At 39.1% G+C, this 13401-nt stretch overlaps 1 protein-coding gene across 1 annotated transcript; it reads left to right on the top strand.

Moving 5' to 3' along the window:
• Positions 1-1393: 1393 nt before the first annotated feature.
• slc17a6a (solute carrier family 17 member 6a) lies at positions 1394-13401 on the top strand. Its single transcript, XM_044124418.1, has 12 exons — positions 1394-2073; positions 3215-3470; positions 3757-3875; positions 4927-5041; positions 6149-6236; positions 6439-6525; positions 6809-6951; positions 7024-7173; positions 9542-9674; positions 9751-9861; positions 9939-10066; positions 11620-13401. The coding sequence occupies exons 1-12, from the start codon at positions 1991-1993 to the stop codon at positions 11947-11949; spliced, it is 1743 nt and encodes a 580-aa protein (XP_043980353.1). The 5' UTR covers positions 1394-1990; the 3' UTR covers positions 11950-13401.

The following is a 13401-nucleotide window of genomic DNA, read 5'->3' as shown; positions in this document are numbered from 1 at the left end:
TACATCTCTGATTGTTGTTTGCAGAAATGGTGGATCAACCACTTCTTTTCACTTACATATGAAACATATCCTCAGTGTTTTCACCAACAGAATAAAGGTTTCATAAATCTTAAATTGTGTTGAACAGTCAGGAAAGGAGGGAAGGAAAATGGGCTAAACAGATCACAGGAAAGCGCCTGGGGAAACTGTACAGGCATAAAGAAGTGATTTAATTTTATTTCACATTATTTACTATTGTCTTGGAAAAAGAGGAAAAAAACATCATGCCAACAAATGTCCTTATGTTTCTTAAATCTTCTTCATGAAATGGATAGTCTAAATATTTAAGGATCGGATTATTTCCCAGGAGAACGGTTCCCTACCACCAGCAGCTGGGGACGGTTTTAAAAATTAATGAAACAGAACATGTAATACTGTAATACCAACATCCGACTATAGTAATTCAGATTGATTGACTTCACATCAGTTGATTCACAACCACAGAGGTAAACATTCTCCTCCAGCGCATGTAGCTTGATAATGTCACCAAAACAGTCTAGTACTAAATCTTACTTTGCTGAATTATTTCTGTTATTTAATTACAATTCATTATTTATATTGTCATTGGGCTATAGAGTAATGCCATAATTGTTTAATAATGGTAGTTCCTGTTTATTCCTTCATATTTTATTGCTTCAAAATAGTTAAAAATGTTCTTGGATTGCTTTACATTTTAGTTTATTCACAATGTTCATTTGGAGGGAACACAGCATATTTTTGTTTTTGCAGTTTTGCTTTCATAAGCAAGTCAAGGAGAGCATGGCTGCCATTTTTTCTATAAGTAAGGGAACAGCTGTAGAGGGCCTATAATCAGCAGAAAGCAGCAGATAATGAATCTTTGTTTGTTGATTCCCAAAACTGAGGAATAAACTACAAGTTGTTGAGAAGCAGAATCAAGAGTTTCACTCAAGAGAAGATCATCTGCTTGGTCACACACTGATGTGGGATGATGCCCCATTTTTCATCTGGCATTTATTCAAAGTAAGACAATTTAGTTGTGTTGGTCATTCTGTCAAAAATTCTTTGTCAAGAGCGAATTTCCACAAGTGTTTGTTTCCACTAACCAATTTTTGATGTCGGTTTGCCCAAGGTCCACCTCCAGGTGCTTTGTGTAAAATTCATAAGTTCAATGCTCCCCCTCCTTATATATAACCATATATGGTTACTCCGAGAAACAATGGCAATTAGTTATTTTAAAATAAACAACAAATCAACCAAACTCATTTATTTCTGTTCTAAAGTTTCCCTGATGTGAATTATCGCCACATGCAGGTCTAATGTTTTCGAGCTGACTTGCAGCAAGTGAACTGATTTAGATCCCATCTTTTTTTTTTTTCTTTTTTTTTTTTAAATCACTTCCAGCTCAGTTAGACACGAGAAAAGGACGGCGGTCGATTGTTCCCGCTGACAGGTTTTGAATTTCTATAATTGAATTAGAGGCGCGGAGCGGAGCGGAGGGAGGGAGAGAGGGAGGGAGGAGCTGCTGACAGGTAGACGCGCTTCGTGCTCCTTCGTGATGCCGAGATCCTCCTCCGGCTGCTGCCACACCGGAGATCCTCACCTCAGATAGGACCGGAAATCCTCCCCTCATCACATCTCAAATAATAATCTTGATTTTTGTTCCCCCACCCTCTCTGCGTTGCTGCTTTCGAGAAGATCTTTAAAAATGGCACCTGGCGGATTAAAATCGCGCAAATCACCATCGGACTTATCAGACTGCTGTTTGGTGACTGTGAATCCCTCTCTTTCTGGCTGAGCGCTGTTCCTCCTTGTTTCTCCATTTTTTTTCTCTCCCCCTCTCACAGCTCCTCTTTTCAGGACATCTGGGCGTTTTCTAACGCGAGGAAAGACGCGCAATATTTGGAATAACATCGTAACAATATGCTTTTTTATGCTGCACTCCCTTTTATCATAGTATCTTAGGGTATAATTTTGAAAAGACAACTTGGAAATGGAGCCAGGGAAGGAGAAGGCATTCCCCGTCAAAGAGGGGGTTAAACAAATCGCAGGAAAGGTCCTGGGGAAACTGTACAGGTAAGACAAAGTGATTTGATTTAATCTCATTGTTTCTTATTTTAAAAATAAATAAATAAATAAATAAACCTTCCAGAAACTGATGCCCACAGTTCTTCCCTCTCGTTCTTAAATCTTCTCATTCACAGAATATAGTGACAGCAGAGTCGTGTGGCCCGAATATTTAAGGATCAGATTATTTCCCAGGAGGACGGTTCCCCTCCACCAGCAGCTGGGGGTGTTTTTAATAATTAATGAAAGAGAACGAGTCGTGACACAACGTCCTGGAGATATCTGTAGTACCCACGAATAATTTGGGATCGATGAACGTCATCCAATCATAAGAGAAAGCGGGGAGAGCAGTTTGTTTCAGATTCTTGCATATTTACAAAGCTTTACTTTTTTCTCTTTTAAAAGTGGAGCGAAATGATGGAGCATTTTAAAACCGAGCCCCCCCAAAAAGCAGTTTTGCTGAATTAATCTGTTTTATTTTGCAGTTTTAATGTGACCTTTTGTCCCTGCGCAGGTCTCATTCCTTCGTGTTTCATGTCGAAATTGTTGAATTTAAAGCTGCAGCGCGGAAACGTGACTCGTTACCGAGAAAAAGGCCCATTTCTAACGAATGAGGCCTTCACATCCAACCGGGTCGTAGGAAATTAGACCTCAGGTTTTCTGTGGAGAAATTCATCGTGAGTAAAAGCAAAGGCTAATTTAAAAAAAAATAATTAAAAGATAGAAGATGAAAATGAAAACGGTTGAAATGATCTTCAAACGAAGGACATTGATGATGATGCTGCATTGCGGTTTGAAGGTCGGGATTTTTTTCCCCTCACAGCAAAGAATACGAAAATAATGGTTCGATTTTATGGAATTAATTTAAGGGGAAGTGCGTATTTTTCTGAGAAAAACGATAGTTTGTCCCCGTTTGATGCCTTAAGGATGGATAGAGAACACATCCTTGAGAAAGAAAAGGTTTTTATTTTCCTATTTTCTCAATAAGGCAGCAAGAAAAATAGCTTTTTAAATACCAAATTCAATTCTGATCGTTTTGTAATAATAATAATAAATTCCAGTATTAGTCCTGTTCTTGATTTAACGCCTGTACCCATAAAAAAAAAAGCATATGTAACCTAAATTGTTATATAATCGCCTTGTGGTGCAGGAGGCTGGAGAAGCGGCAGCAGACAGGTGAGGCCATCGAGTTGACGGAGGATGGGAGACCCAGGGAGGACCAGGAGCGCAAGGCTCCGCTGTGTGACTGCACCTGCTTCGGGCTTCCGCGCAGATACATCATCGCCATGCTGAGCGGGCTCGGCTTCTGCATCTCCTTCGGTATCCGCTGTAACCTGGGTGTGGCCATCGTCAGCATGGTGAACAACAGCACGATTCATCAGAACGGCAAGATCATCATCAAAGAGGTGCTAACTCCGCCCTCCTCCACATCAGGGAGCCCCTTCCTGTCCGATAGGTGATGGTGGGGCCGGAGCCTGTAGACCGTACATTTTATTTTATTTATCTAGTTGTTGTGTTTTTTTTCTTACTTACAGTTCTTAAAATAGATAAATGTTTGTTCTCTCCTATTTTTCTCTCACAAATAAAGCAAATGAAGTATTTCTCCGCTTTTTTGAATACTTACATGAAATGTAGAAAACGAACGGTATTTTTTTTATTATTATTATTTATTTATTGTCTTTATTTTTTAAGAAAGCACAATTCAACTGGGACCCGGAGACCGTGGGAATGATCCATGGCTCTTTCTTCTGGGGCTACATAATAACTCAGATTCCAGGAGGCTATATTTCCTCCAGACTGGCTGCAAACAGGTAAAAATACGACCAATTTCTACCATCAGGCTTCAGTATCTTACCGATTGCAGCCTTAATTTTAAAAGCAAAAATGTTTGCATGTAATCAATAAAATTTGTAGTATCAAGTTGCATACATTTTTGAGGGGGATTTGGTATTTTACTTAATAATTCTGAGTAAAATAAATGCAAATTTATTACAGAAATCTGATCTAACTCAGAAGTTTTTCATTTTTACTAAGTTGACATTCAGTTATAATACAAATCATAGACTTACTGTTCAACACCATAAAACAAGCAAAAATAAAGGTTGGTTAAAGCAACAACCTGATTTTTTATTTAATTTTTTTAATGCATAAGAGTTGTTACCAAATTATGTGGTTAGAGTTTAACAATTGCAAAACATTACCATTAAAAAACAAAAAATGTGAAGATTGTAATGGATAATAATTTATAAATCCAGTTTATAGTGTACTAAAAACAAAGATATGAATGTTGGGTTTGGAGCAAACCAGCAGATGAACTGGGGATTTGGTTCATGGCCGCCAGGCGTGCCTCCTCATGTTAATGAGCTCCCATGGGACGGCCGTGTCTAATCCTTTATGTTGGGACGCATGGCAACCGCACCAGCCAAAGCCTTGTGTGAAATCTGTTTCTAGGTAATGATCGTAGTACAATCTCAGTGGCTGCGGAGCCAACATTATTATTTCACTGACGATCTGGTTAGCCAGCTGTTAGCTGAAGGAATCGAACAAATCTGCAACAGGGATGTATGGCGGCAAAGATGAGAAAATTAAAATAAAAATTATATATATATGTATATATAACAATTAAATGCAAAATAAAATTTTTAGGAGAGTATGATGTCTTTATTTGTTAATTTGATTTTGTATGGCTTGTTGAAATAAAATAAAGATTTTTAATGATGCTATCTGAGCTCTCTGATGCCTTTTGCTGTGGTGGGAACAGAGAACAATGTCATTGTTTTCGTTGTTTTTCAACTGACACACGTTCAGACGGTGTGATGGTTTTATTTTTGTATTTTAACCAGCTACAATGTTTTTGTCCAGGGTTTTCGGGGCGGCCATTGTCCTGACATCCATCCTGAACATGTTCCTTCCCTCTGCCGCCCGTACGCACTACGGATGCGTAATTTGCTTAAGGATACTGCAAGGCTTGGTGGAGGTATTGACGCAGTTTGTTTGTACATCTCTTTCTGACCTTTGAAGCTCTTTGAATTGTTGCCTCATTACCAGGATGGGAGCTTTATCTGAACCTCATAGTAAACCACAGAAACCTTCTGCTTCCTCACTGAATTTGACTGTGGAATGAGTCCTGTTATGATGGAGCTCCATTCATGCTACTGTACACAGATTGATCAACAAACAGCATTGTTGCAGGACTCGTGTCTAATGGTTTTCCATGCTGGAAACATGCTGAACAAAAGAGATAACATAAAAAACCACTTGATGCAGCCGCCACGCTCGGCTCGAGAAGAGGCTTCATTTCAGGAGAGTGAGATGTGTTATTATCAGATTGAAGGTCAGCCTCTTTTGTCATGTTGAGCTGCACACTGTCATTTCAATAGCTGCTTGTGAGCATCGAGGGAGAGCGAACTGCCTGTATTCAACGCCACAGCTTATTACCACAGATTAAGCATTAGCATTTCAGGCAGTCTCCCACTGCAAGTCCCAGCAATTTGTATCTATCAATAGTTGATTGTATGTCACTTAGTGTTTAATGAAGATTTAATGGGAACAATTGAGTTTATTTATTTATTTGTTTTGTGAAATGGAGAGTCGACTTGAATTTGCACTGGATTATTAGTCCTGATTAGAAAGGTTGGCTCAAATGCATGTCAGTGTGTTTGTTATTAGCTTCAGTTTGCTCTGGAAGGCTTTCACCAACTAGAAAGAGACAGAATCACACAGGGAGTCATTGAGGGAAGGTGTAAAAACAGTCTAGTTACAGTGCCTTGCTAAAATATTTGTACCACTTGAACTTTTTAACCTATTGTCACTTTCCAACCATAAGGCTCAATGTGTTTTGTTTGGATTTTTGTGATAGTACAAAACAAAGGACCACATCATGTTGAAGTGGGAGAAAATTGAGGCTTTTGTTCACAAATAGAATCATTTTCCTTCATAATGCTCTGCATCACGTTGGTCTATCAAATCCTGATAAAATCCACTGGCGTTGTGGTGAAAACGTGAAATATGGAAAAGGTTCAAGAGGTGTGAATACTTTTGCTATGCACTGTAATAAAAAAACTCCTGTTTTATCACTTTTCAGGGAGTGACTTACCCAGCCTGCCATGGCATATGGAGTAAATGGGCCCCACCGCTGGAAAGAAGTCGTCTGGCAACTCTCTCCTTTTGCGGTACAAAGCATTAATACTTATTGTTTGTAACTAAATCTGGATTGTTGGTTTCACACTGATTCCATCAGCACATCAACTCTGAGATGCAAATGCGGGTTTAGAATTACACAGCGTTGTCCCAGAAGACGTTTAGCTTGTTGTGTGTACAACCAACACAGGCAGGATCAAATTCTGCTCATTCATGACGTTGTGCCTTGTTCAGGATCGTACGCTGGTGCAGTGGTGGCCATGCCTTTGGCCGGGGTCCTGGTCCAGTACACAGGATGGTCTTCAGTCTTCTACGTGTACGGTGAGCATCACTCTCACTACAAACGTTTAACAAAACATTCAGGGAAAGACATAGGTTTCCTTAAATAAAGCGAGTTGCTGAATCATTACACCACTCATTTTTTGAGTTCTGATGCAATAATTTTACAATGGCGTTGTTAATAAACCGCGATGAGGTGACAATTTATGGGTTTAATATTTCTTGACTTGCAATGCCTGAAAACATTGTGCGCCATTACATTTTGTTATCCATAACCCCCGTCAGTCCTCCTGCGTTTGCAGTAATCTTCTCGTGTTCTGGTCAGGAACCTTTGGAATATTCTGGTACATGTTCTGGATCCTGGTGTCATACGAGAGCCCGGCGGAGCACCCCACCATCACCGAAGAGGAGCGCCGCTACATTGAGGAGAGCATCGGTGAAAGTGCCCAGCTCATGGGCGCTACAGAAGTGAGTTCTGACCCACTTGGAGTCACCGTTCCTGTGCGGGCCATTTCCAACTGATTTGTTCTGATTCTACAGAAATATAAGACCCCCTGGAGGAAGTTCTTCACCTCCATGCCTGTCTATGCAATCATTGTGGCCAATTTCTGCAGGAGCTGGACTTTTTACCTGCTGCTCATCAGCCAGCCTGCATACTTTGAAGAAGTTTTTGGTTTTGAGATCAGCAAGGTAAACAACTCCTCTTTATATCGAAAGCCCCCAAAAATCATAAGCACACATTTATTCTGTGAAATATGCCTCAAACTAAGATAAATGTAAAGTCAAATTAGGAATTTACTCTTGATGACTGCCCCTCATATCTCTGCAAGCTACTGGTATTGTAATTTTAAAAATATCTAATATAATATAAAACATTAATTGGTAATAAAGCCAAAAACTCATATGCAGCATAACAATAAAAATAGCTTACACACAGCTTGTAAACCGTGAATGAGCTATTTTCATCTACCTACTAATGTACAGATATTTTGCCAATTCACACCAAATTCCATCTTGAGACAAAAAAAGTTGATCACGTCCAGCTAAAAACATGTAATTCTTATTAAATGCTAGTTTATGATATATACTAGTTGAAAGGCTAAATGGACAAAACTGCAGCCTCATTCTAGTTCTGTATGCAGTTTGGAAGAGAATTCAGATAGATGATCAGAGTAGAAAAGAAAATCTGCTGTAAAAAATGAACCATTGGAACCAGACTGAGGGAGCTGAGCCCATCTGCCTCGACCGGCTGGACCGTGAGAGGACAGAACAGACTCCATCTCATGACAGAATGTGTAACTATTCCTTTCAAGTGCAAACCAGTGCAGAATCTCAACAAAGAATAAAAAAACTGGACACCAACTACATTCATTAGTGACTTTCATGCTGAACTCCAGTCTAACGTTTAGATTGCACAATAACCTGATCCGTAGATCTAAAAGCGGACTGATGGTGTGCTTGACGTTGCCAAAAACATTGCCAGAAACTATTACATTTTATTTTATCGTGTTGTTAATTTAGTAAACTATTAGTGCATGCAGAGTTGTGGCCAAGCCTCCTGGTCTGATTAGGAGCCATATGAGTGTGCAGTGTGATTGAATAGAAGATGTTTTTCAAATTCATCTTTATTAGTTTTGGTTGTTGTGTATTTATATCATCGCTGTTGCAGTATAATGTAAAATGGGTTCGGGTTTCACAAACTTTATTAGGAGGTAATAAATATGATCTGATCTCAAGTAGCCTCTATGATTGTTCAAACTTCAGCTGGAGTGTGCACAAACACAGCAGACTGCACATTATTTATTGAACAAGGATGAAGCCAAAATGGAGAGACGAATACTTAAATACTACATTCCCCACAATCCTTTGTAGTCTGACTTTCTTCCCACTCAAATGCCTCACTATAATATCATATGACTTTCACAAACTGTTAGTGAGAAATAGATTTTTAGGCGTTTAGCCTTGCAGGACAGGCCTGATTCTCAGCATTCTCCTTTAATTTATCCTCTTGCATCAAATTATGCTTTTGCATGCTGTTTTAGATTGTGTTTTATTGAACAGGTACTTCTTCAAGTCAACATTAAATGTGCAGAAGGTCAACATGGTCAATGTATGGTGAATATAAAAAGTATAAACACCACTGTTAAAATGTCTCATATAATGCATTATATATAAAAAAAATAAAAACATGAAAACAAGCTGATGCCATCTCAATATAAGATCATTTTGATCCATCTAAAAGCTATGGGTTGAGCCAAAGGGAGCAAATTTATAGGTGTGCACATTTAAGTCTCCTGGATTGTTGTAGTTTCTTTTATTTTGTGTCTTTCCTTCTAACTGATTTGTTTGTTTTTCATATACAGAAGGCTTGAATGTCTTCTGTATATGTACATGTATGTCAGGGGTGCCCAGTCGGTCCTCGAGGGCCGGTATCCTGCATGTTTTAGTTCTCTCCCTGGTGGTATAACAACCTTTTCAGCATGTCAATGTTCTTCTTACGCCTCTAATGAGCCGCCGTTTGATCCAGGTGGGTTAAACCTGGAAGAGAACTAAAACACGCAAGATGCCGGGGCCCTCGACTTTGGACACCCCTGATATATGTATTAAAATTTTTATCTATATTTTATTTGTTGTCTCGTTTTGTAAATGGACACTAAAATGTTTGTCTGAAGGTATTTCAGTTTTAGGAGAACATGGGAAAGCAACCAGCAGCAAAACGTCCTTTAAATTGGCTGCCCTATAATGACTTCCTCTAAATACGGTTGCAGTTTGTGATTTGTTTCATTCCTTGATGAAAAACAAAAACAATCTAGAGGGCAGAATCCAAGTAATCTCAAACCATCCTGACCTCTGCCCTGCGTTGGGGGTGTAAATCATAACTCACGTTACTATGTCAGGTGTAATTCAGGATCACAATGACAATCCACTGTTACTCCGGTGAGTTATTGCGTCAGAGAGTCAGAGATTGAAATGCAGAAGCATATTTGTTCTGACATGGTTGTGATGTTTCATTCTGGCTGTACCAGCTGCCTCAGAGAATCGTCTGATGTGTTTCCAGGTTGGAGCGGTGTCGGCTCTCCCTCACCTGGTCATGACCATCATTGTGCCTTTAGGAGGCCAGTTAGCAGACTACCTACGAACCCACAACATCATGTCCACCACTAATGTCCGTAAAATCATGAACTGTGGCGGTGAGGCTTCACTCTGACTCGTCTTCCTCCATTTTAATGTCTGAGTCTTTCTACTAAGTTGTCCTGCGTCTTTCAGGGTTTGGTATGGAAGCAACGCTCCTATTAGTGGTCGGATACTCTCACAGTAAAGGTATGGCCATCTCCTTCCTGGTGCTGGCAGTGGGCTTTAGTGGATTTGCAATATCAGGTAAGTTTATTACCTGACCGGATTATTTTCCATATTGTTTCTCACAGCGCTCAACACCGTTTCTGTCTCTGCTGCAGGGTTTAATGTGAACCATCTAGACATCGCTCCCCGCTATGCCAGCATCCTCATGGGCATTTCTAATGGTGTGGGAACTCTGTCAGGCATGGTCTGCCCACTCATTGTGGGAGCAATGACAAAGCACAAGGTGAGTCTTTATCATGGGAATGGTTATGTAACAATCTGATGTTTCACGCCTCTGAAGGAACAAAATGGTGATTTATTTTTAGCTCTAAAGATTGATTACTTATTATTTTGAAGGGCTGTGAAATGTACAAACAGGAAAAGAGGAAAGGAATGGTCATTGGGTTCACCAAAGCAAACAAAAATAACATTTTCCCTTTTAAAATAGCCTGCTATTTGTGGTACTGCTGCATTAGCTTTAGTAATACTCTTGAAGAATTTCAGGATTTTGTGATTGAATAAATGAGATATTGATAATGTGATGCTTTGTAGTAGATGAACTAAAACTTCACTGAAGTACCTTTTGATTCAGTTTCAGCATTCATTCTTTTTTACACTGAACATAACTCAGTGAATCTCATCAACATGACAAAAAGTTCAGTTTTTCTAACTTTACTAATTTCTTTCCCACTTAGCTTAAGTCGTAGTGTCCAGGGATGTTATAAAGATTTCACTTAGGAAAGGGTATTAAAAAGCTCTACAGTATTATACTGATGCCACTACATAGAGAAAACAATAACCATTATATCCAGAAACTATGTCAGAACCCAGTCAGTAAAAAAAATGGATTTTCTTCAAAACTGATGAAAAGATTAAACTGCTCATGGATCTTCCGAAGAAACTAACAGCAAAACTGAAGAAGCTGGAAGAATTTCCAACCAGTTCTGTTTCTGTTGGGGCAATCTCATGCATTACACATAAAGCTGGAATAAAACAAAGTTCTTTTCTTCCTAAGAAAACATTCGAGCTTGGCCAAAACCTCAAAGAAAACTTATGTAGAATCTGTATAAACCAACCGTAAACCTTTGGGCTACAGTTTCATAAACTATGTTTGGCACAAAAATAATATTGAGTGGTGAAAAATTATAGTGGCAACATAATGCTTTGGGTTTCCTTTTTTCACATAATAGAAAGCTAAGGTGGATGAAGTTATAAATATTTTGAAATATCCAGTATTCTATATCAGTTTTGACCAAAAACCTGATAGAATGCTAAAAAAAAATGAGATTTTTTCCCTTTTTTATCTACACTGAGAGTCCAAATATACATATAAATGTAGCGTAGAATGACTGTATATTGCTTTACAATTGTTGATGGGAAGAAAATAAAAGTTTTAAAATTGCCTAGCAAGAGTCCAGAACCAAATTTAGCAGGAGCTCTTAGGGTTCACCTACAGAGGGTTGCAGGTAAAGAATTTGACAGATTTAGAGAACTTTTACAACTTTTACTTACTGAGCACATATTACCAACTTAAGATATCCAAATTCACTCTGAAATGTAATCAGAATTTCACACTGAATGCTGAAATTTAATCAAAAGTTGATATAACAAAGTATTGATTTAAAGGTGCGCACACTTATGAATCTCGGGTTATTGCATTTTTTCCCCTTTCCTAGCAGATATGTTTGTTTATCAACAAAATAGTATTGCAAAAATGTGGCATTATAATGTGGAAAAGCTTTGAAATGAATGACATATTTTTCATTCTGTGCATATCTTACTTTTTTCTGGTTCTAGACCCGTGAGGAGTGGCAGTATGTCTTCCTCATTGCTTCCCTTGTGCATTACGGAGGTGTGGTGTTCTATGGGATCTTCGCCTCTGGGGAGAAGCAGCCATGGGCCGACCCGGAGGAAACCAGTGAGGAGAAATGTGGCTTCATAGACGAGGACGAGCTGGCCGAGGAGACGGGCGACATTGCGCAGAGCTACGGCGCCATGGGTGGCCCGGCCAAAAGCTACGGGGCGACGGCGCAGCTCAACGGAGGCTGGGTGCAAGATTGGGACAAGACGGAGGAATACGTTCAGGAGCCGGCGGGAAAGATGTACACTCAGCGTGGCTACTCTTAAACCATACAGCTATGGTGAGCCTGCCTAAAAAATAAAAAAAATAAATAAAAAACAGGCGCGCCATCGGCAATTGCACAAACGAGCGTTGTATCGGATATCTAAACCCATTCTGTGTGTTCAAGTAGTTTCACATGAAATGTAAAGAAATAGTTTGCTCTAAACGAGAAATATCCTCATTAGATTATTGTTTTTCATATGTGCATATCGTAGGGCTTCACAGAACATACGGAAAGCAGTTGCAAAGCAAACTGCAGGCGTATGCTAGGCACCCAAACCTCATTGATCTACTTGAACAACATGAGCCAGATGACACTGCAGACGACCATCACGTAGGGTCTTTCTCTTAGATACTACTCTGATTGCACTGAAACTATAAGTGTTCTAAAAAGAAAACTCTACTACGTTCAAATGTGTTTTATGTACTGTATAGATATTTACCTGTATACTGTTTCTGTGAGACTATCGTGGATTTTGGGTCATTGATCTGTGTAGACATTAAGTATATAAAAAGGCCATATTTTTCATGGACAGTACCTCCTCAGGGAGACGTCTGCTTGCAAAAAAGGTCTTCATCTTCTCCAGTGAGGCCTACAATACATTTACAAGACAAAAATAAGCGTGAGTGAAGCTGAATCGTAGAGTTTTAGTGTGTTTGTTGCATGAATTTGCTCAGATCAATGTTTCAGATGCTTCACAGTCACAAATAGTTCTCATTTAGCCAATTGCTTAGCTCTTAGGTGGGTGTCTGCTGCCGTTATGGATAATATGACGAGTTCTCATGATCAGGCTGTGGTGAGAGACAAATCAAAAGGCAACTGCTCAGAAAAAAAACATGTTTCTTGATGTTTGGTGTGCACTGCAATAAATTCTCTGTACCAGCCATCACATTCTGTTCTGTAAAGTAACACAAGCTTGCCGTATGTAACTGTACTTCTTTTGAGTCACGTGAAGATCAACATGAAAGTGTGTGTTTTAACAATTTTTCACTGTCTGGAGAAGCCAGCTTTATCGCTCTTTATGCAGATGATGTTGTTGCATTTTGACGGCGAGGAATGCAGTGATGTATGCGAACAGCGGAGTTGTTTGTGATCGCTTGATGTTCCTTGGTTGTTGTCATGGCCACCACGTGTACTTCTTGTGACACATTGATATCGTGACATTTGGGTGGACTACATGAACTATTAGATGGCTCTTCCACTTGACTTCATTCGCTGTTTAGACACTTTTCTTTGTTTTGCTTTATGAAACCTGCAAGGATGTATAAAAATATATGAATATTTAAGAATGTTTAAGATGACCAAAAGATGCTATTATGGCTTTGTGCCTGGAGTTTATGTAAACAGATAAATGTGATTTTATGGCTTCTATTATTGTGTTTAATGAAGATGTATGTTGGAGTCTAAAAGTGTTATAAGAATACTAATATTTTATAAAAAAATAACGTAAAAGTCA

The sequence above is a fragment of the Gambusia affinis genome, linkage group LG08, assembly GCF_019740435.1.
Source record: "Gambusia affinis linkage group LG08, SWU_Gaff_1.0, whole genome shotgun sequence".
NCBI classification, from domain to species: Eukaryota; Metazoa; Chordata; class Actinopteri; order Cyprinodontiformes; family Poeciliidae; genus Gambusia; species Gambusia affinis.
This window is presented reverse-complemented; position numbering and strand designations above follow the sequence as displayed.

What these genes read in the sequence shown, in the direction of transcription:
- slc17a6a (XM_044124418.1), top strand. Translation starts at nt 1,991, where the DNA reads ATGGAGCCAGGGAAGGAGAAGGCATTCCCCGTCAAAGAGGGGGTTAAA. An exon ending in GTCCTGGGGAAACTGTACAG is followed by an intron (nt 2,074 to 3,214) that starts GTAAGACAAAGT and finishes CTTGTGGTGCAG; the next exon opens with GAGGCTGGAGAAGCGGCAGC. An exon ending in GCAAGATCATCATCAAAGAG is followed by an intron (nt 3,471 to 3,756) that starts GTGCTAACTCCG and finishes TTATTTTTTAAG; the next exon opens with AAAGCACAATTCAACTGGGA.